This window comes from Cucurbita moschata, unplaced genomic scaffold, assembly GCF_002738365.1.
Source record: "Cucurbita moschata cultivar Rifu unplaced genomic scaffold, Cmos_1.0 Cmo_Scf00048, whole genome shotgun sequence".
Taxonomy (NCBI): Eukaryota; Viridiplantae; Streptophyta; class Magnoliopsida; order Cucurbitales; family Cucurbitaceae; genus Cucurbita; species Cucurbita moschata.
The window spans coordinates 1,046,550-1,066,707 of record NW_019268564.1 but is presented as its reverse complement, the minus strand read 5'-3'; the positions used below and the strand labels follow the sequence as shown (position 1 = coordinate 1,066,707).

The 20,158-nt window shown below is 38.4% G+C and overlaps 5 protein-coding genes across 11 annotated transcripts; all 5 read right to left on the bottom strand.

Annotated features, from left to right (window-relative positions):
• Window positions 1-470: 470 nt before the first annotated feature.
• Window positions 471-2,373, bottom strand: LOC111435263 (type III polyketide synthase B-like). The gene is made up of 3 exons (XM_023072689.1): window positions 2,074-2,373; window positions 1,400-1,811; window positions 471-1,322 (listed from the first exon to the last, which is right to left on the bottom strand). The coding sequence occupies exons 1-3, from the start codon at window positions 2,255-2,257 to the stop codon at window positions 740-742; spliced, it is 1,179 nt and encodes a 392-aa protein (XP_022928457.1). The 5' UTR covers window positions 2,258-2,373; the 3' UTR covers window positions 471-739.
• A 129-nt stretch (window positions 2,374-2,502) lies between these two features.
• On the bottom strand, window positions 2,503-6,939 carry LOC111435267 (5'-methylthioadenosine/S-adenosylhomocysteine nucleosidase 1-like). The gene is made up of 8 exons (XM_023072701.1): window positions 6,648-6,939; window positions 6,485-6,548; window positions 6,304-6,395; window positions 4,647-4,753; window positions 3,658-3,732; window positions 3,331-3,405; window positions 2,970-3,062; window positions 2,503-2,901 (listed from the first exon to the last, which is right to left on the bottom strand). Exons 1-8 carry the CDS (start codon window positions 6,700-6,702, stop codon window positions 2,704-2,706), a joined length of 759 nt encoding a protein of 252 aa, XP_022928469.1. The 5' UTR covers window positions 6,703-6,939; the 3' UTR covers window positions 2,503-2,703.
• A 2,346-nt stretch (window positions 6,940-9,285) lies between these two features.
• LOC111435264 lies at window positions 9,286-12,698 on the bottom strand. Of its 6 annotated transcripts, none has more exons than XM_023072695.1 (6): window positions 12,159-12,229; window positions 11,163-11,217; window positions 10,428-10,724; window positions 10,079-10,300; window positions 9,867-9,995; window positions 9,286-9,689 (listed from the first exon to the last, which is right to left on the bottom strand). In XM_023072695.1, exons 3-6 carry the CDS (start codon window positions 10,638-10,640, stop codon window positions 9,483-9,485), a joined length of 771 nt encoding a protein of 256 aa, XP_022928463.1. In that variant the 5' UTR covers window positions 10,641-10,724; window positions 11,163-11,217; window positions 12,159-12,229; the 3' UTR covers window positions 9,286-9,482. The 6 variants fall into 6 exon arrangements, with proteins under 6 accessions (XP_022928463.1, XP_022928462.1, XP_022928458.1 ...); XM_023072694.1 differs by having other exon boundaries at window positions 10,428-10,642; window positions 12,159-12,226; XM_023072690.1 differs by lacking the exon at window positions 11,163-11,217 and having other exon boundaries at window positions 12,159-12,698.
• Window positions 12,699-14,445: 1,747 nt separating this feature from the next.
• LOC111435268 (putative HVA22-like protein g) lies at window positions 14,446-16,897 on the bottom strand. Of its 2 annotated transcripts, none has more exons than XM_023072703.1 (5): window positions 16,857-16,897; window positions 16,116-16,172; window positions 15,102-15,165; window positions 14,816-15,025; window positions 14,446-14,745 (listed from the first exon to the last, which is right to left on the bottom strand). In XM_023072703.1, exons 1-5 carry the CDS (start codon window positions 16,880-16,882, stop codon window positions 14,578-14,580), a joined length of 525 nt encoding a protein of 174 aa, XP_022928471.1. In that variant the 5' UTR covers window positions 16,883-16,897; the 3' UTR covers window positions 14,446-14,577. The 2 variants fall into 2 exon arrangements, with proteins under 2 accessions (XP_022928471.1, XP_022928470.1); XM_023072702.1 differs by lacking the exon at window positions 16,857-16,897 and adding an exon at window positions 16,263-16,722.
• LOC111435269 (auxin-responsive protein SAUR21-like) lies at window positions 16,821-17,362 on the bottom strand. Its single transcript, XM_023072704.1, has one exon. It carries the CDS (start codon window positions 17,213-17,215, stop codon window positions 16,895-16,897), a length of 321 nt encoding a protein of 106 aa, XP_022928472.1. The 5' UTR covers window positions 17,216-17,362; the 3' UTR covers window positions 16,821-16,894.
• Between the last annotated feature and the right edge of the window lie 2,796 nt (window positions 17,363-20,158).

Sequence of the window (20,158 nt, the reverse complement as noted above, 5' to 3'; positions counted from 1 at the left end):
CTAGTCCAGTCTAATGCTAGGTTAGGTGATTCCTCTCTATCAATGACCGAAGCTTAATCTAGAGAGAGAGCTCACTATACCACCAGGTTGCCACATTTGCTTATGAAACAATAACAACTTATCCCGAGCTATCTACCTAAGGTTAGTCGAGTCTAATGCTAGACTAGGTGATTCCTCTCTATCAATGACTTCCCAATTTCAATTCAAACATGGGTTTGATTCACACTCCATGTTCTGAGAAATATTTATCATCTGAAAAGAGGAAAAAACAGCGTCTTTGTCTAAAGAAATGCCTTGAGAAAGGGCAGATGTATAGAACCTTTCAACGAGATAGTGCTTTTTCAACTCTCCCAAAATGGAATCTTATCTCGAGCTCCTATCACCCATCGCCACGAGTGCATTCAAAATAGGTCATCGGTGCTAAAACTATGGTAGGTGCTAAAACTATGGTAGAAGAGAGTTGAGAGGTAGAAGAAAAATGACTCATAGATGTGAGGATGAACATTCCAAGTTCCCAAGTTTTGTGGGAGCAAAGCAAAGGGTGAGAGGGGCAAGGAAGAAACAAGAAAGAGATTGAAGAAACCAAACAAATCCCAATTTCCTGCCTCGTTCTGGGATTGCCAAAACAAAATCAGAGCAACACAACACACAAACAACCGATTCCATTAACCCTTTCTGAAAGCAATGTATGGCAGAAATCGAAATTTCATACTGATAATCGAGGCCAGAAATATGCGCCTCACACGGACAGATTCCTCGCTAAAATCCCTTCAAACGAAATCCCAGGTCCAAACGCCAGAATCAATCCCCATTCCTCAATTTCCCCACCACCCATCTTCATCTTCAAGCTCTCATCCACCATGTATTCCAACACATACACGATTGTGTTACTGCTCGCATTTCCATAGTCCATCAGAGCTCGCCGGCTCGCCTTCAGCTTCTCAGGTAACAATTCGAGTCTCTTTTCTAGTTTATTCAGTATCGCTGGCCCACCTGGATGTACTGCCCAGAAGATTTTGTTGTATTCTTTCTCGTGCAGCCCAACTGTTTGAAGAAATGTCTCACAGAAACTTTCGATGTTATCTTCGATTATTTGAGGAAGTTCTCTTGCTATTGTGAAGCTAATACCCTCCTCTGATAGTCTCCCATCGATTACGTTCTGGGTGTGTGGAATGAATTTCTGGGTTGCGGTGTGCAGCTCAAAGAGTGGGCGTTCAATGGCCAAAACAGGGTCCGTGCCAATTAGCATTGCCCCAGCACCATCCCCAAATAGTGCCACGCCTACCAGATCGTATGGACGATGTGCACTTGGTGGCTTGTAGCTGTAAAGAAATTGATGTTTATGTTTAAATTCTGAGAACAAATGGTGTATGAGCTTTTGGGGGTGTTGAAAAGTTACCCAATAATGGTGGTTTCAGAGGTGACAATCAGAACTCGGCTTCCGGGGTTGTTTTCAGCCAAGTCTTTGGCCACTCTAAGGCCTGCCACGCCTCCAGAGCAACCCATGAAGTAAAGCATGAGCCGTTGGGTGTGAGGGCTGAGACCAAGGCCTCTTGTTAGGAAGAGATCACCACCAGGCAGGCGAGCTTCACTTGAAGAGACATAGACTAAATGGGTAATGTCTGAAAGTGGCCTTCCCCAGTTCTTAATAGCAGCTTGTGAGGCTTCAATGGCCATGTCTGTCACAGCTTTGTTGCAGATCTCCAGTCTTTGCTTTATGGTTGCTTGGCCTTCCATTGCCAGCTCTGGGTGCTTCTTCAAGATCTCTTCTGACATCACCACGTATCTAGTTTTGACTGATGTTGTCTTGCCTGTGGATTGCCATTAGAAGATGACAGTTAATTCAGTTAAAGAGGAACAATTTTAACAACCGCTGGCATCTATCAGCTTCAACTAAAAGTCAATCTCAGGTATGTAAAATCATCTTAGAATGATCAAGTGAACTTATAAAATTCTGAAATCATCTTAGAAGTTCTATCCAAGTTCTTTTAGATCAATGAAATATGAAATCTTATTTCGGTTTTAGAATCTCTGCCCCCCGCACCCCCAAGTAACGAAAAGGTATAAAATTACAGAGTCGAGTGAGCTTCTGCTTGAGGTCTAAATCATCGCAGCTCGTATCCTTGAAATAGCTATCAACCAGGTAGTCTTGAAGGACAAGTTGGGGAGGGAAGGCCTTCCCAAGAGCCAGAATTGATGCTCTGCCAGGGTTAGCCTTTCCCTTGGAAGCTCCTAGTGCTCCATTTCCCTTTCCCATCTCTGAAACTTGGGAACCAAATGATTCTTTCCAGTTTGCAAGGGCAACAAAGCTATATATAAAGCTGCACTACCTGTTCATCACCTAGAAAGTTTGAATGCTCAAACTCTACAATGGAAGGCATGTGATTTGAAAATCAGCATAGATTTTAGTTAAGAAGCGGGGCATTCATTTAAGCTGTGTGTACTAGTAAGATAGAGATTTGGTTAAAGCACATTCTGTCCAGTTGACTCGACACGTTCATCGCATTCCCAAATAACCAGTGCACGAGAGCATGTATTAGTTTGCTCGGGCTAGCCGATAGACATTTAGGATACAATAAAATAGAGAGTTCGTAATATGATCTTCAAAAGTTCATCTGCTTAGGGTATTATTGACTCTTCTACATCACATATTGCCTGTTCAATATCTTGTATTGTATGGGAAAAAATCGTAGCTAGCAATCATCAAAGTTCATGAATGCACTTTCCACTGATGAAATTTACAACTTGTGTAACTGCTTGATCCAGTGCTGCAGAAACTGTGGCCAAATTCTGCAAGAATTCTTCTGCAGTCGGTTTTTCGCCATCGACGATATCAGTAACAGCTTTTACAAATATTGCAGGAACTTTGAAGATATCTGCTACATACGCAATTGCTGCTCCCTGAAATTCAAACTTCAAAAGAGTTAGAGGCAATCTCCAGGTTGCTGCATCAACAGTTCAGCTTTTACCTCCATATCTTTAACCGTGGCATCGTTAGCTAGAATCGATGCTTCATCCTGTGCAGACATGTCTAGCGAGTCACCGGTTGATAATTTTCCGATCTGATGGAAGAAACAATACAAAAACAAATGTTTCAAGCTGGTGGCATGTTTCTTGTAGCATATTTTCAACTAATGATTCAAGGAGTTGGGGGTTCATCGTGGACGCGAAAGCTATTCAAAATGGTAACTTGTAGTACGTTTCGAGGAAAATAGAAGCTCTTACATCTCATTGAAAGTCTGTAAGGAACTTTGTGTACTTTAAAACATCATAGTACCAAAACAAACTGATGTTGTAGATGATCAAACAATTCGTTTAAAGGAAATTCACCTTTAGATCGAGCTCCTTAAGGAGATTGGGTGTCGACATTGCTTGCTTCGATCCGACTCCATATAAATCGAAAACCTGTAATGTAATGACAGTATTCTTTGAGGCAGAGTTAAGGAGCAGGAAAATTAAAGCTGTTAAATTTCAACCCACACAAGCAAATTCTCCTTACTCTATCATACCATCACACATCACACCACAAAGTGCTCAACTTTTACGCACAAACGTGCGAGACTACGATGTAAACTGATGATCGACCTGTTAAGTTCGGAAGTAATTGTAAGCTGAAGAGGACATTGTGCCTCTTCAACTCTAGAAAGTAATACTTACTGGAATAGGTATACGTCTGTCATGGAAAGCACACTCGGATACGAGAAAGACATCGCCAATACTCGCTCCTTTTGCCTGGTAGCGAGCAATCGAACCATCAGTCAAACACAAACACGAAATATCTTTAACCCTTCACAATTTCTAGTAGGTTAAACTAGAAAATAAAATCCCAGAATTTTAGAAAGATTCGAACGGTAACTGTTGGATAGAGGAACACGACCACAGCTTATGAATTTGACAAACATATGTAAGGAGAGGGATGGGACATCACTAAATTGAGACTGTGTGAGATCCCATATCGGTTAGAGAGGAGAATGAAACATTATTGGAAACCTCTTTCTAGCATATGCATTTTAAAAATCTCGAGGGAAGCTCAAAAGGGAAAGCCCAAAAAGGACAATATCTGCTAGCGGTGGGGTTGAGCCGTTAGAAATGGTATCAGAGCCAGGCACCGGACGATGTGCCAGCGAGAAGGCTGAGTCCCAAAAGGGGCAGACACGAGGCAATGTGCTAGCAAGGACGTAGGGCTCTTCGGTGGATTGAGGGGTCTCACAACGATTGGAAAAGAGAACAAGTGCTAGCGAGGACGCTGGGCCCTAAAGGGGAGTGGATTGTGAGATCCCACGTCGGTTGGGAAGGACAATGAAGCATTCTTTACAAGGGTGTGAAAGCTTCTCCCTAGCAGACGCGTTTTGAAAACCTTAAAGGAACCTCGAAAGGGAAAGCTCAAAGAGGACAATATCTGCTAGCGGTAGGCTTGAGCCGTTACAAACTAAAGAAAAGAAAAGAAAAGGACAATGAACTACCCAAAAAAGAGATTGACATGTTCATAAAGGAAACTACTGATTCGATGCTCTCTTTGAACTTTGAATCAAGGTCAGAAGAACAAATCTGGGTGGCAAAACGACAACATATGCTTGATGAACAAGCAAAGGTTTTAACAATGAAACCAAAAACTAGCTTGCTAGCTAAGTCATACATACACATACCTTAAAACCACCAGCAGTGCCTGCATTGATAATCAGGTCTGGTTGCAATGCTTGGACAGAAGCATAGGTTACGAGCGAAGCCGAAATCGTGCCCACGCTATCAACCCCTGAGAGGTAACTTACATTGTAACTTCTGTTTTGAACACATTATCATACAAGTACAAAGCAAACAAAAACACAGGACACCAGCCAATGTCTATCTGCAAAATGCTGAAATAAGAACAAGGAACTAACAAAAATAGACGAAGTACAAGGATATAGCAACAGTCAATTATTCAAAAAGCGAGGGGTGAAGCAGCGAGACGAGACCAATAGGGCTTTAAGGCCTTGACCTGTAAATGGACCTTTATGAGAATATCCATTTAAGGCCCTGATGAGTTTCATTCACTCATTATGTAACATTTCAAGCCCACCGCTAGCAGATATTGTCCTCTTTGGATTTTCCCTTCTGGGCTTCCCCTCAAGGTTTTTAAAACGCATTTGCTATGGACAGGTTTCCACATCCTTATAAAGAATGCTTCATTCTCCTCTCCAACCGATGTGGGATCTCACAATCCACCCCCCCGGGAGCCCAGCATCCTCGCTGGCACACCGCTAAGTGACTGACTTTGATACCATTTGTAGCAGCTGTCTGACCCATTACGTAAACGCGTTTGTTAAGGAGAGGTTTCCACACCCATACAAGGAATGTTTCGTTCTCCTCTCCAACCGACGTGGGATCTCACAATCCACCCCCCTTGGAGACCCAACGTCCTCGCTGGCACACCGCTTGATGCCTGACTCTGATACCATTTGTAACAACCCAAGCTCACCGCTAGTAGATATTATCTGTTTTGGCCCGTTACGTATCGCCGTCATCTTCACGGTTTTCTAAAACGCGTTTGTTAGGGAGATGTTTCCACACCCATATAAGGAATGCTTCATTCTCCACTCCAACCGATGTGGAATCTCACAATCCACCCCTTTAAGGACCCAACATCCTTGTTGACACACCACTCGGTGTCAGGCTCTGATACCATTTGTAATAGTCCAAGCCCATCGCTAGCAGATATTGTCCTCTTTAGCCCATTACATATTGTCGTCAGCCTCACAGTTTTTTAAAACATGTCTGTTAGAGAGAGGTTTCGATCCCCATATAAGAAATGCTTCGTTTTCCTCTCCAACCGACGTGGGATTTCACAATCCACCCCTCTTGGGAACCCAGCGTCCTCGCTGGCACACCACTCAGTGTCTAGCTCTGATACCATTTGCAACAGCTCAAGCCCACTGCTAGCAGATATTGTCCGCTTTGACCCATTACGTAAACGCGTCTGTTAAGGAAAGGTTTCCACACCCATATAAGGAATGCTTCGTTCTCCTCTCCAACTGATATGGGATCTTACAATCCACCCCCTTGGGAGTCTAGCGTCCTCGCTGGCACACCGCTCAGTGTCTGGCTCTAATACTATCTGTAACAGCCCCATTATGTAAACGCGCTTGTTAAGGAGAGGTTTTCACATCCATATAAAGAATGCTTCGTTCTCCTCTCCAACTGATACGGGATCTCACATCCTTTTTCAAAATGCTTTACAAATCTCCAGCATAAACAATCCATGAACATCATCCACTAAAAGAATTGAATCAAAAAACAAGGTAAGCAAGGATAAATTAAGCATACCCAAGGCCAAATCCTTTCCAGGCCAAATTAAATTGATCTCAAGATGTTTGTAAATCCCATGATAACGAACCCAGGGAACCTCCTTTGGAAACCTGTACAATCAAGCATTTCACATAAACAAAAATCCAAACCAACAACCATGAAAGAATGCAAACTCAACCCAAAAATGAAGAACACTCACACAGAGCCAACATCTTCCCTAAGTTGAAACTTATCCACCAAAGGAAGCGCTTCGGTCTGCATAGCTGAATTGCCAAATCAAACCCCAACAGTCGAAATCCCAATCTAAGCAAGAAAACGCAAGAACATACACAAAAAAACATTCAAAAACAAAGATGGGTTACCGATTATGATGAGAATAGACGAAATTGGGCGCTGATTTAGAAGCTGAGAATCCATGGATTCCTTATGCAGAGGTGGGAATGTTGTTGCGAAGAGCTATAGTGATCTGGGTATCAATGGACAAGGTTTTGGTAGCAATTTAAAGGAAAATCGATGGACTATGGAGCGACTGAGAGGTAGAAAGGTTGAGAAAATGATAGAGAACGTGGCAATGTCTCTACAAAGACCAGCTCAACGGCGGCTGCTTCATAAGGCAACAAAAAAATAATAAGAACACCTTTTTCTTCTTCATTCCCCTCTTGCTAGGGATTTCCTTATTTGAAAATTGGAATTTCAATATCATTTTTAAGCTTTAAATTTTATTTGGTTGTTTTAGAGATAAAATTTTTTAAAAATCCAAAAAAATATTTTGGATGATGAAAGTGGTGGCTAATTTAGGGAATGATCGTGCGTTTATAATCAAAGAATACTCTTTTCATTAGAACGAGGCTTTTTGGGAAGCACAAAGCAAAGTTACGAAAGCTTATGTTAAAAGTGGACAATATCATACCATTGTGGAGATTCGTGTTCATCTAACATGGTATCAGAGCTATGCCCTAAACTTAGTCGTGCCAATAGATTGGTAAATCCTCAAATATCGAACAAAGGACTCCAAAAGAAAAAGAGTCAAGCCTCCTCGAAGGCAATAAAAAATGACTAAGACTCCAAAAGAGTCGAGTCTCGATTAAGGGGAGGCACACTTTGTTCGAGGGGAGGTGTTGGATGATGAAAGTCCCACCTTGGCTAATTTAAAATAATACTCTCTCTATTGGAATGAGGCCTCTCGAAGGAGCCCAAAGCAAAGGTATGAGAGGCTCAAAGTGGATAATATCATACCATTGTGGAGACTCGTGTTCATCTAACATTTTTAAAAAAATTAACTTTAAAATTTTCAACCCTTTAATAGAATGAATTAGATCGAGAAATTAGCTTTAATGATCGTAGCTTAGCGTTAATTGATATATACTAACTCTTTTAGTATAAAAAATTCAAATCCCGATACTTTATTTATGGTACTAAGAAAAAAATTTATCCACTAAAAACGGTGGTCCGATTCATTGATTTTTTTTTAAAATAGTATATAATAGTGTAAAACTAATCGATAATTATATGAAAAATACTTTTAACAAATCTTATATATATAAATTATTTTAACTATATCTTTAAATTAATATTTTTAACACTTATAAAATCAATTTAAATACAATTTTAATTGGTATGCTTAAAATTAAAAAATTATTTAAAAAATCGACTATATTATTATTATTTTCGTGTTTAATAAATTATAAAATATGTATTTAAATAAATTTTAAAGAAAAAAAAATTATATCTAGTTTAATTTTAAAATTTTGCGAAATTTGTATAATTATTTAGTGATTAATTTGAAAATCAATCAAATTAAAAAAAATAAATTTGATGATATTAAAATTTTAGTGTAATTTAAAAAAAAAAAATCAAAATGTGAAAATATTCTTAAAATGAGTGTACTAGGAATTGCCACGTGGAAATCCATTTTCTAAAAGTGCGGGCCGAGCTAATTAAACTTGAGACACGTGGAGAGATTTGATAGGTTGGAGTGTCGCGGAGACTCGTAATCGTGGACGGCAGTTGACACGTGGGACAGTGTTTGACGTGGAAATGAAATTATTGATTTCATAAAGTAAAATATTTAATAATAATTTGAAGAGATAGAAACATTAAAACATTGGCCATATTAGGTGACACCAACAAAAGAGTTCAATTCAAATTCATATACCATCCTTATTTTTATAACTTATTCGACACGACTCTATCGATAAATAAAATCACGACACAATGAAGTACGATGTGAATTTATTGTCTTTTGTACTTATTCACAGTTGTTTATTTTTAATTGGGTCTCGAACCTGAAACCCGATAACATACAAAAGTTTAGGGATTAAATCGATATAACTATTAGTAAATTTATCGACTTCTGTACTCGTAATCGTTTATTTATTGACTTCTGTAAATGGTTCTAATAATCTATACCCAAAAGAGAGCCAATAAATTGACGACATATTACTCAAACTTCTTTGGAGTATATCCATTTCAACCGGGTTCGATATTGTTTAACTGGGTCAAGACGTTTCGTGATGTGATAATCCGATTACTTTGGACTATTTAATTCAAACTACAAAGGTTTTATTGGATTGAGTTGATTTTTTGAAAAACATAAAATTTGATTCAGTTCGAGAGTTGAATTTTTATATCCGAGAAAATTGAAAACACGGAACAGGATTTTTAATGTTTGTAACGGATGGTAATGATGTATTATAATTTGTAGATATTCGATATTTGAATTTTACAAGATTTTTGTTATTCATGTAATATTTATTGTGAATAAGTAGGATTTTTTTTAATAATTGAAAAAACAACCCGACAACGAAATCCAATCCAAAAAGAGGAGGTTGACCTGGGTTCTGAGCTCTGTTAAGGTTGCTCGAGCTACCAACAAATTTCGAATTGGTCTAAAAAAAAATTCATCTCAACCCGTGTACCCTAAAAATTCTTTTTAATAAGTCCATCGTTCAAACTTAATCCCATAAGATCTACGAAAGATTTAGTTTTGATTTGGTTTCCTTGAACGGTGAGAATCTAAAATGCTCTCATACACACAAAGTATGGTTTATAACATAATACAACAAATCTGATACATTCATTCACTCGAGGGAGCATCATTTTATAGCCTGTAGAAGGAGCCAATTCATGCCTTAGCTCCCCATATTAGGATAACTTATACAGTTCTATGTCATTTTCCTTTACCTTATAATGGATTACTAAGATGATGGTGTCAAAAGTGTAGAAGAACAGGCTAGAGGCTCATGCACAACAGAATTTGAAGACACTAAGATTGGATTGCTTTCCAACTGCAGCATCACTGCCCCCAGAATCTCGGTCAATAGTTTCTTGAACTCGTCTTCCTTAACCGCCTTCCCGTCATCCGCAGCTACCATCTTGAATGCATCAACAACCAGCTTGTCCATCTGCACAGATTAGATTATACAGGCCAGACATGTTAAGAATGAGAAACTCTGATACCATGTAAAGAACAAGACATGTTACGAAAGAGAAGCTCTGACACCATGAACAAGACATTAGTTTCAGTGTCACTAAATTATCAGCTTGTTAATGTCAGTGATGTTTGTTGATTGTTTCGTAACCTCGTCGAGGGCGCCTAAAGGCGGTAAACCGGCTAACGGAGCAACCAAATCGAGCGCCAACTGCAGATGTTCCTTTGGCAATTTCCCAGTCTTATCTTTTGGGACACTCTGAAGTGCCGTATTAAGCGACTGCATCCAGATCAAACAATGACATATGAAGTTTTGAACGTGATGCAAGAACAATCTTAATCAAGCCAAGTAGCGGATATTACCTTGTCCAGTTCAAATTTGTTGGATAACAATCTTCTGATGCCACTCCCATCAAAGGTGTTTTCACTGTGAGCAACAATAACAGGCTGTTCTTTAAGGCGTTGAGCCACATGCTCAGCAGCTCTCTTGAACTCCAACAGGAAGGTCTCTTGTGAGACAGGCTTGCTCCAATTCTCACCTAGAGCACACGATTCGAGAGCTGGTTCGACGATATCGCTCATAACCTAACGAGAAGATGGAACAAACTCAATCATAGAACTACCGGAAACATTAAGCTTTTTGATGCTATCAGTGACAGGACAGCTAAGAACAAAAACAACAGAGTTCTATTGGTTCTATTCAAATAGTTACCCAGGAGTCTGAAGGAGGAGGCATCCCTTGTTCCACAGTAAGATTTTGAAAAGCTTTAATAATGTTATCATGAGGAGTTTCTTCGGATTGCTCGATTTTTGAAAAAATGGCGATCATCTCGGGCTCGTAAGCAGGGCTATTAATGAATTCAAGGAGGTCTTCTCCATCAATCCGAAGTATAACGATGGGATCTCGCTTCAACCCGGCAGCCATGCCTAGCAGAATATCAGAGAGAACTTTTTTAAACTCAGTCTTGCTTACCTTTTCTCTTGATCCATGAGTAAACTCATTGATTACCTACATACCACCCAGAAAAACCCCAACCAGAGCAGAAATTATCAGAGTTCAATGATCTAACAACAATAGAAACTGATTGCTGCACTAAAGAACACATACTTGACATTCAACACTCAAGGAAGGAAACTCAGAATATGTGCAATACATTTTGGCAACAAAATACAAGGAGAAAACAAGAACAGTTTGATCAAACAAAACGTTAACTATTTATAGATAGATCATCCACTTCTTTTGGTTCATTATTGGAGCAGGAAACTTGCTTTATTATCAATGATGCAAGATGTTGACAATTCTAAGAGTGTTAATGAGAAAATGGGTATGATTTTCAAAGCACTCGTCATAGATTCCTACTTGTAAATGAAGATTAAAGAAACAAGAATGAAAGAAAAAGTCAAAAAAGGAACTCAAAAAGAAACCAGAATGTTGTAATGAACCCACCGGCCATGTTGGACCAGAGGTTGGATACTTCACAAAGCTATCTGTAAATGGAAAACTATAAACCAAGAAGAGAAAGTAAGGTCATCAATACCCACTAAAAGCTTAGATCATCATCACAATCATCAAGTTAAAAGTAATCTTTGTGAAGGGCAGGCACTAAAAGAAAATATAAAAAAGCAATAATCATGCATCACCATAATTATAATATTTGGGCGGTCCAAAGCTTTTGAAGTAAAATGAAATGGGATCTTTGTCTTGTTTACACAATAAACAATTAAAAATTCACAAGATAAAAAATACACATACAATCCTACTGAGAATTGTTTCATCATAAAGGAGATCTATAATTTTACACGTGTGGAGTTTTCTTGGTTTGGTCCTGATTATTTTGAGATAATAGTAGATAGAAATAACGCTCGTAAAGGAGTTCTATTGAAACTAAGAAATATAGGCTTGTCTACCATCCACACCAGAACAAATGAAGTTTTTCGAAAAAAACCTACTAGGGGAGGAGGACCTCCTAAGGATAAGAGACATAGAACTAAAGAGAGAGCGTATATAGTTATCAATTTTGGTACGTAGACCAAATGGTATAGATTCGTATATCACAGCAAACGGTTGCAAGTGCACTTTTGGACATAAACATGAAGCATTGAAACAAAGAAAACCCACTAAAATCTTGTATCAATCTCCTTGTCTTATTTCCAATTTAATAATGGTGGTCTCAAATTCAGTAGTGGACAAAATGATCATGAGATCACCGACATCACTTTCTCAAGAGTTTAGGTAGAATGAAAAAACAAATTCAGATTAGATCAATCATTCAAATTAGATTAATCACTACACAAACGGACAGTTCTTGTCCTTTTCCCCAATTTGAATTCAGAATTTCAAGAAGGAATCCAAGTATTTCAGCACAAAATACAGTAAACAAGACGATACGGAATCGAGTGAAAACCTAAAAAAAAACAGAGAGAAAGGGAGGAAGCAAGCAACCTCAGAGTAAATGCCGTCGGAACCAGAGGAAGTGGCGGGAGGAGGAAGGCCAAGAGCGGCACCAATGTCGGCGATGGTAGGGTGAAGTTCTTGGAGGGAAAGTTTGCCGTCTTTGTCGGTGTCGAGCTCGTGAAACTTATGGTGGACGAAAGAGGAGAAGACGTGGTTGTTGCCAACCAACTCCATAATTTCTGAACCGTCCAGAACCTGTCCAGTAGGTCGTTTCAGTGGGGAAGATGATGAAGATGGTGGTGAAGAAGCAGAATCCATTTAATTTTTCTACTTTTGAGTCCTCAAATCTTGTGAACTCCACAAGCTTTTTGCCGAGAATCTTGTGAAAAACAGAGCGAGAGAGAGAGAGAGATTGTTGGCAATGGCGATCAACTTGGTTGATTATACTTCGTTGATTATCAGATTATGAACAACTTGCTACCAATTTCTTCCTGTTTCTTCTTCTCCTCCTCTCTGGATTTGTTACGTTAGCACCGGAGATGATGAACGTGTGTCTCAATTTCTATCCATTTTAAACCGATTTCAAATTTGTGGATTTAATTGAAATTTATATTCAAATATCTCTCAGATCTCAAATATTACATTATCCCATAAAAATTATTCTTTTAATATAAATATATTTTCAATATATATATATATATATATATATATATATTTTTGCACGAAATCGCCTTTGATTCTCATACAAATAAATGAAGAATTTTGTAGGGATAAGAACGTTAGTCTTCCTCGTCCTAGTCCCGTCCTGTGTATATCTCTATTTGTGACCTAGACGTAATGTGAGTGAGCATTACAAGACGAGCGTCTTTGGTGCCTTCTTTTATAACTAATGATAGCATTAGATGTCAGGCGTGGGTCGACGTTGTTCCCTTCAATGACAAAATATTGAAATTAAAATAATAATTAAGACATAAATATAGTTTATAGTTTTAAAAATTTTAAATTAAAAAAAAATGATATTTTGAGATATTATAAACCTATATTTTTTAATTTGGTAAAACTAAATTTTTATTATTTTATGAAAATTAAAAATTTTAAAATTATAGAAAATAAAATTTATTTTTCTCTAAATTATAATTGCCAAATTTATAATTATACATAAATATATGTAGAATTACTATTTTGCCCCTATTGAAGCTAGGCAAAATCAAAGAAAAGAACAATACAGAGTAGGGATTGTTGGCCACTAGTAATTATGTGGTCGAGACACGTGGGGCGGTAAGCGGGTTGGACCCGACACCCGACCATTAAAGCCCTTTTCATTTTTTCAATTTTTTTTTTCACGGTTGTCGCCTGTCGGTTTTGTCTTTGGACCGACCCGCTCCGACTACTTCTCTTACACATGACCAATCACGTGTCAAAGCCTATAAATATTTAAAATAGGTTAAATTAATAAAAATATTCTTTTAATAATTCTCTTAAACTTTAAAAGTAAAAATATTTTTTAAATTCTTTTATAAATAAATTCAAATTTTTAAAAGGATTTTTGAAGTTTATTTTTTATTTTATTTTTATATAAAAAAAAATATTAATAAAACTTTTAAACATAGTGGAAACAAAGTATTAACCGTTCTCATTCAAAACTAACAGTAATAATATTTTTTAGGGCGTTGAGAGACAAAGTAGTTATAAAGTTTATTTATTATTGTTTTATATATTTTTTGATATAAAAATAAATGGCGTTCAAACCTAAAAACCCGTTCAAAGTGGATAATATCCCGTGTGGAGGTTTTTTTAGATATTGAAGTCATTGTCGTAATGAATTAACTGAGACCACATGCGAATGAGAATGATTTTGAAGGTAAGATAGCTAAGAAAGATTTAAAATAATTGAAAGTCACCGCCTATACTAACAAGATATACCTTCCTTTCTGGTGGCTCAATCATATGAGTTTCATAAATAAGCATGTTTTTTACTCGGAGTAAGTCTATGTTGAAGAACCTTTTGAAAATTTTCTTAACATACTAAAAGGACTCGTAACAACGTAACCACCAAGTCACAGGAGACATGTTCGCTCGTGTTGGTCTATTGAGGCTACGTATCGTTGCTCGACTTTTCTCACAACCACATAAATCTAAGAAAAGCTGCCAACTTCATATTATCTATGATGTCTTCATCCCTAGTGGACTACCTCATCTAATCACCTCCTCACATGCTTTATGGTCTCTATTCTCTAGTCCCTCTCCCTATGAGAATGGGTTCTAAGGATTGGGTTCGGGTTGTAAATACATCTCGATTGAATCGAGTTCATGGATGATCAAGAAAAAAAAAAAAAAACTCGAGCAATCTAATCAATTCAATCTAACTCGTATAATTTAATTGTTACAAAGCAAATGATCATTGAAATAGAACAAACACGTCCTACTGCTCTTTCAGAAGTTAGTTAATATTACAGCAGTCTCAAACTCACTTGGCACAAAACAAGCTCGAAAATCGCCGTTTTCGACGTTTCGGTTTCGATGATAGTTCATTAAAACTTACCTTGTTGTTCGAGTCATCTGCAACTCTATTTTCCATAGCTGATACAGGTTCTGTTGCCTCTGCTGCTGCCAATTCAGTTTCATCCTTGAGATTCTGCCAGAACAAACATATTTCAAGGACAAGTTCTTTCCATGTCCAAGAGTTTTGGAGAAGCTTTGAGTACCTGATTACGACGAGTCTGTGACGTAGGCAGAGACGAAACATTATGCAGCAAGTCGAGTAACGTCGTTTCGCTGCAACTTGTTGTTTTATGCCAAAACAAGGTTGTGATATCGGCTGTCTTGAGACTTAGTTCGACCAGGTAATGATCGATTTTCGCTTCGTGTTTCGCTATGAATGGTCGAAGAACGAAGTCGAACATACTTGCTGCTCCCTGAAAACAAACCCCTCAGTTAGATATAATCTGATGGAATGAATAAAGAGGCTTCTTTAAGATGTTGAATGCATACTTTTGTTTTAGGATGCCAAAGATATACGAAGAATGCCAGCTTTGCTTCATTGTACAGCGGCAACCTTCACAACAAAGATTTAGAAAGCCCAGTTACCATGATGAAACTACATCAGAATTTCCCCAAAGATACCCTTATGCTCGGGTTTAGAACATGTTCGAGTTGAAAACTTAATAACTTAAAAACCTTGTTGTTCGGTTTGGGTGGACAAAGCCTCCCAAAGTTAGAGAGGCCCCGAAACCCAAGTTTCTCAGTCTCTCAAACATCGAAAGCAAAACAAAAGTTGAAAACTTATGCTCAGTTTGATAACCACGATGAAACTACATAAGAATTTCCCCAAGGGTACCCTTAGGCTCGGGTTTAGAACATGTTCTTCAGTTCAAGCCCCGAGTTGAAAACTTAATAACTTAAAACCTTGTCATTCGGCTTGTGTGGACAAAGCCTCTAAAAGTTAAAAACTTATGATGTGTCTAATAACCATGATGAAACTACATAAGAATCTCCCCAATGGTACCTTATGCTCGGGTTTAGAACACGTTCTTCAGTTCAAGCCTCGAGTTGAAAACTTAATAACTTAAGAACCTTGTTGTTCGGTTCGGGTGGACCGCCTCCCAAAGTTAGAGGAGACCCCGAAACCCAAGTTTCTCACTCTCAAGCATCGAAAACAAAACAAAAGTTGAAAACTTATGCTGTGTCTAATAACCATGATGAAACTACGTAAGCATTTCCCCAAGGGTACTCTTATGCTTGGGTTTAGAACACGTTCTTCAGTTCAAGCCTCAAGTCGAAAACTTGATAACTCAAAACTTTGTTGTTGGGTTCGGGTAGACAAAGCCTCCCAAAGTTAGAGGAGCCCCCGAAACCCAAGTTTCTTACTCTCTCAAACATCAAAAGCAAAACAGAAGTTGAAAACTTATGACGTGTTCGATAACCAACCCTACCGTTTTTGAAAATTAAGCCTATAAATACTTCTATTTCGTTATATAGTACAGATAATGAGCGACATTTGCATACCATGAAATCAAAGGGTCTCCCACTTTCTCCAACACTGTAAGCAAAGCAACTATGATCCTACAAACATTGAAAAGAAAGCATTGAACACTGCTATTAGTTGAATCAAATTAAACAGCAAGATGCTAGAACAGGGCATCCATTACAGACCAAAAATGGCACCAAAATAAAAGCTGGAGCATCTCTAATGGGCTCCTCTCCACAATCTTGTAGCATTCATAAGCAGGATAAACATACCCAAAAGCCATTCTATCAGATTCAAACAGAAATTCAAGCCTTCATCAGGAGAAAAAACAGGGGAAGAAAAGCAGAAAGAAAGAACAACCAAAGAACTGAGTGTTTACATACAGAAGAGTTCTTGATATCAAAGAACCCATCATCAGAGAATCACTCAAACAGCTTTCTAGTTTGCAACACAGAATCAAAACTTCACAGCCCGTGACGAACAGCAGATGGTTTATATTATCGAAACCAAAATTTCTACTCTGTTCAGTTTCCTAAACATCAAACGGTGTGAGATGCAAACATGGCGTTTGAAGATGAACAAAAAGAGACCGATAACATGGCGACGGTTCATAAATTATCATTTGATTCAGACATTGAATTAAACGGAGGAGGATTTTCAAAACTTACTTTGAATCAATAATAAAAAGAATACATCAATGATTTCCCTTACAGTTGGAGAAACCCATTTATAAAAAACACAAATATAAGAATATCATCGATTAATTTACAGTGTTCTACCATTTTGGAGGCAAATGGGTTTTCATTTCTGATCAGTTTCAGCTTATGGGTGTGTTCAATCGAGAAGTTAAACCGAGAAAATGATCCTGCGCGCAAGGAATCGTAATCCCACCAAACTGATGTTCAAATCCAAACTCTTCAGCAGCCTTACTCAACAGTTCTTGAAACAGAGGATTCTTCAAGTACGACAATGGCACCACGAATCGCTTCCTTTCTTCTTCGTCCTCCCCAACATAGACCACGAAATGGCCTTTCGGAACGTCCGATGACGCCGGTCGGTGCTTCATCACTTCAAACCCAATTTGCCGGTGAGTAATTTGCTTGGCGTGAAGAATGATCTCCGGTAGACGAATACCCATTACGCCAAGTGTTCGAGGAAATGTCTCAAAGGAGAAATTTGGAAGTAATATTCGAATTTGGATGAGTTTGAGCTCGAAATGGTGTTGAATTTATATGGAACTGATTGGGGGGTTTTGGATTGTGGTTTTTACCATACAGTGGTATTATCCAAAGCCACAACTAGGAGGAGAATGGACCCACGTGAGCTTGGAAACCGCTGTGATGGTCACCTAGTTTTTCCATTAAAGTTCATCGCCTTTGGCCTCGCTAGGGCTAGGAGGGATGAAAAAGAAGACATTCACATTATTTTGTAATTCTCTTTTAACATTATCTCATGATTCTTTTAATCTTTCTTTTTTATAGTTAAAATTTATATCAAATTTTTATAAAATTCATAAAATTTTACAAAAATGTCGAGCTCCTTAATAACCAAAGAGGGGAACTAAACATTCATTACAAGAGTGGTAGGCTTGAACTGTTACAAATGGTTTAGAGCCGAACACTAGGCGGTGTGTCAGCATAGACTATGGGCCTTCAAGGGGGTGGATTCTAAGATTCTACATCGGTTAGAAAGGGAAACGAAACATTTCTTATGAGGGTGTTGAAACTGCTCCCTAGTAGACGTGCTTTAAAGTCGTGAGGTTGACGACGATACATAACGGGCTAAAGCAGACAATATCTGCTAGTGGTGGGCTTAGACATAAATGGTATCAAAGCCAGACATCGGACGGTGTGTCAACAAGGACGTTGGCCTCCAAGGGGGTGGATTGTGAGATCCCACATCAGTTGGAGAGAGGAACGAAACATTCCTATAAGGATGTGGAAACCTCTCCCAAGTAGACGCGTTTTAAAACCGTGAGGTTGACGACAATACAAAACGGGCTAAAGGGGACAATATCCATTAGCAGTGGGCTTAGGCTGTTTCAAATGGTATCAAAGCCAGACACTAGGTGGTGTGCCAACAAAGACGTTAGACCCTTCAAGGGAGTGGATTGTGAGATCCCACATCGGTTGGAGAGGGTAATGAAGCATTCCTTATAAGAGTGTGGAAACCTCTCCCTAGTAGACGCGTTCTAAAACAGTGAGGCTGACGACGATACGTAACAGGCTAAAGCGGACAATATCTGCTAACGTTGGGCTTGAACTATTACACACGAACCATACACGACCATATAATTATCAAAAGCATTATTTTTAAGAAAGATTCTCATGCACAATAAGTTTAGCTATCTTCCACTTGAATAATGGAATTCGAAAAACTGATACTTCACACTCATTTGACATGAAGTGCACTGGCACACAATACGTATCATACCGTGTAATAGGGACTCTACCGGTTCTATCTCCTTGCACGCTATACAACTTGCACGTTATAGTTTAATCCCTTTAGACTTTAGATTATAAAGAGATGGTAATAGGGACTCCATTCTTGTCCACCACTTTTGAGAAAGCATCTAGGGTAATAGGAGAAGGACCTTAGTAGATTTGACTTTACATCCCAACTTGACATTATGGATCAACATCTCTTTCCCAATACCTAGAAGAGCTCAAGTGGAGAGGATAGCCAATGATCTAACCCTACAACTTTGAACCAAGTTCTAGAAATAACGAACTTTAGGGTTGTAACTCTCTAGAGGTCTAAAAGGCACGAGACGAATTCTATAACAGTCCAAACCTACCACTAGTAGATATTGTCTGTTTTGGCCTGTTATGTATCGTCGTCAGCCTTATGGTTTTAAAACGTGTCTACTAGGGAGAGGTATCCACACCTTATAAGGAATGCTTCGTTCCCTGATGTGGGATCTCACGAACTCTATAACAGTCCAAACCCACCACTAGAAAATATTGTTCGTTTTGGCCTGTTATGTATCGCCGTCAGCCTCACGGTTTTAAAACGTGTCTACTAGGGAGAGGTATCCACAACTTATAAGGAATGCTTCGTTCCCTGATGTGGGATCTCACGAACTCTTACAAGAAAAAAACTTTAGTCCAAATGTCGTGACGAGCTCTTAGAAAGACGAACTTTGAGTTTCTGACTCTCTTCAAAGCCCTAACTAGTTAAAGCTTGGATGAAGTTTGGTCTAAACATCGAGACGAACCCTAGAAAGGACGAACTTCTACCATAACAAGAGAGAATTTGATAAGAGGTAAACGTACTAGAAAAATCTTAAAAGTTCCACGATTGTGAATCTCTTTTTAACAGCTTTAACAACCTTTTGAATCAATCTCGAGTTTCTAAATCTACTACACCGAACACACCATTTTAACTTGCCTCTAGCATCGAAGACAATTTTACGAGGGTATAACAGTCTTTTCCTTTCTTCTTCGCTCGATCCGCGTGAGCTAAGGTGGCAAGGATAATTGAAGAGTGTACAAAAATATGGTACAAAAACAGGTTGTGTGATTGAATGAAAGCGATTCATCTTCATTTGATACAGAGAAAAAGAATGTGAGAAAGGAGGAGTAATAATGGGAGAAATTTTGTCTGTACTTTTGTAACCCTAACCCTAACCCTAACCAACCACAACCACAAACCTTCTTCATTCTTTGTATATCAACTTCCCATTACTCGAATGCTCCTAGGGCGACAGCCTGCGACGGTCCCTTTCCATTAAAGCCCCGACAATCTCGCCATGCACGACCGAGCGTTTGAACTTTGCATAAGATAACACATTTCAATACACGTTTTTATCTATAGTATGAATCGATTTTATTTCAAATATCATTGGCCCATCTTCTTTAGTTGAATAGGGTCATCTTGTTTTGGAAAGATAAAGAACGAGTTGTGATTGATTTGACCTACTCAAAACGTGCTCTACGTATGAATCGTTTTTTATAAAAGATTTGACCTACTCGGAAATTATAGCTTCACTCGTTATCCATGTCATTTTTTTATAAAAGATCTCAAAATGAGTAGTGAGAATCTCGATCTTATCATTAACATCTTTGATCAATCAATACCT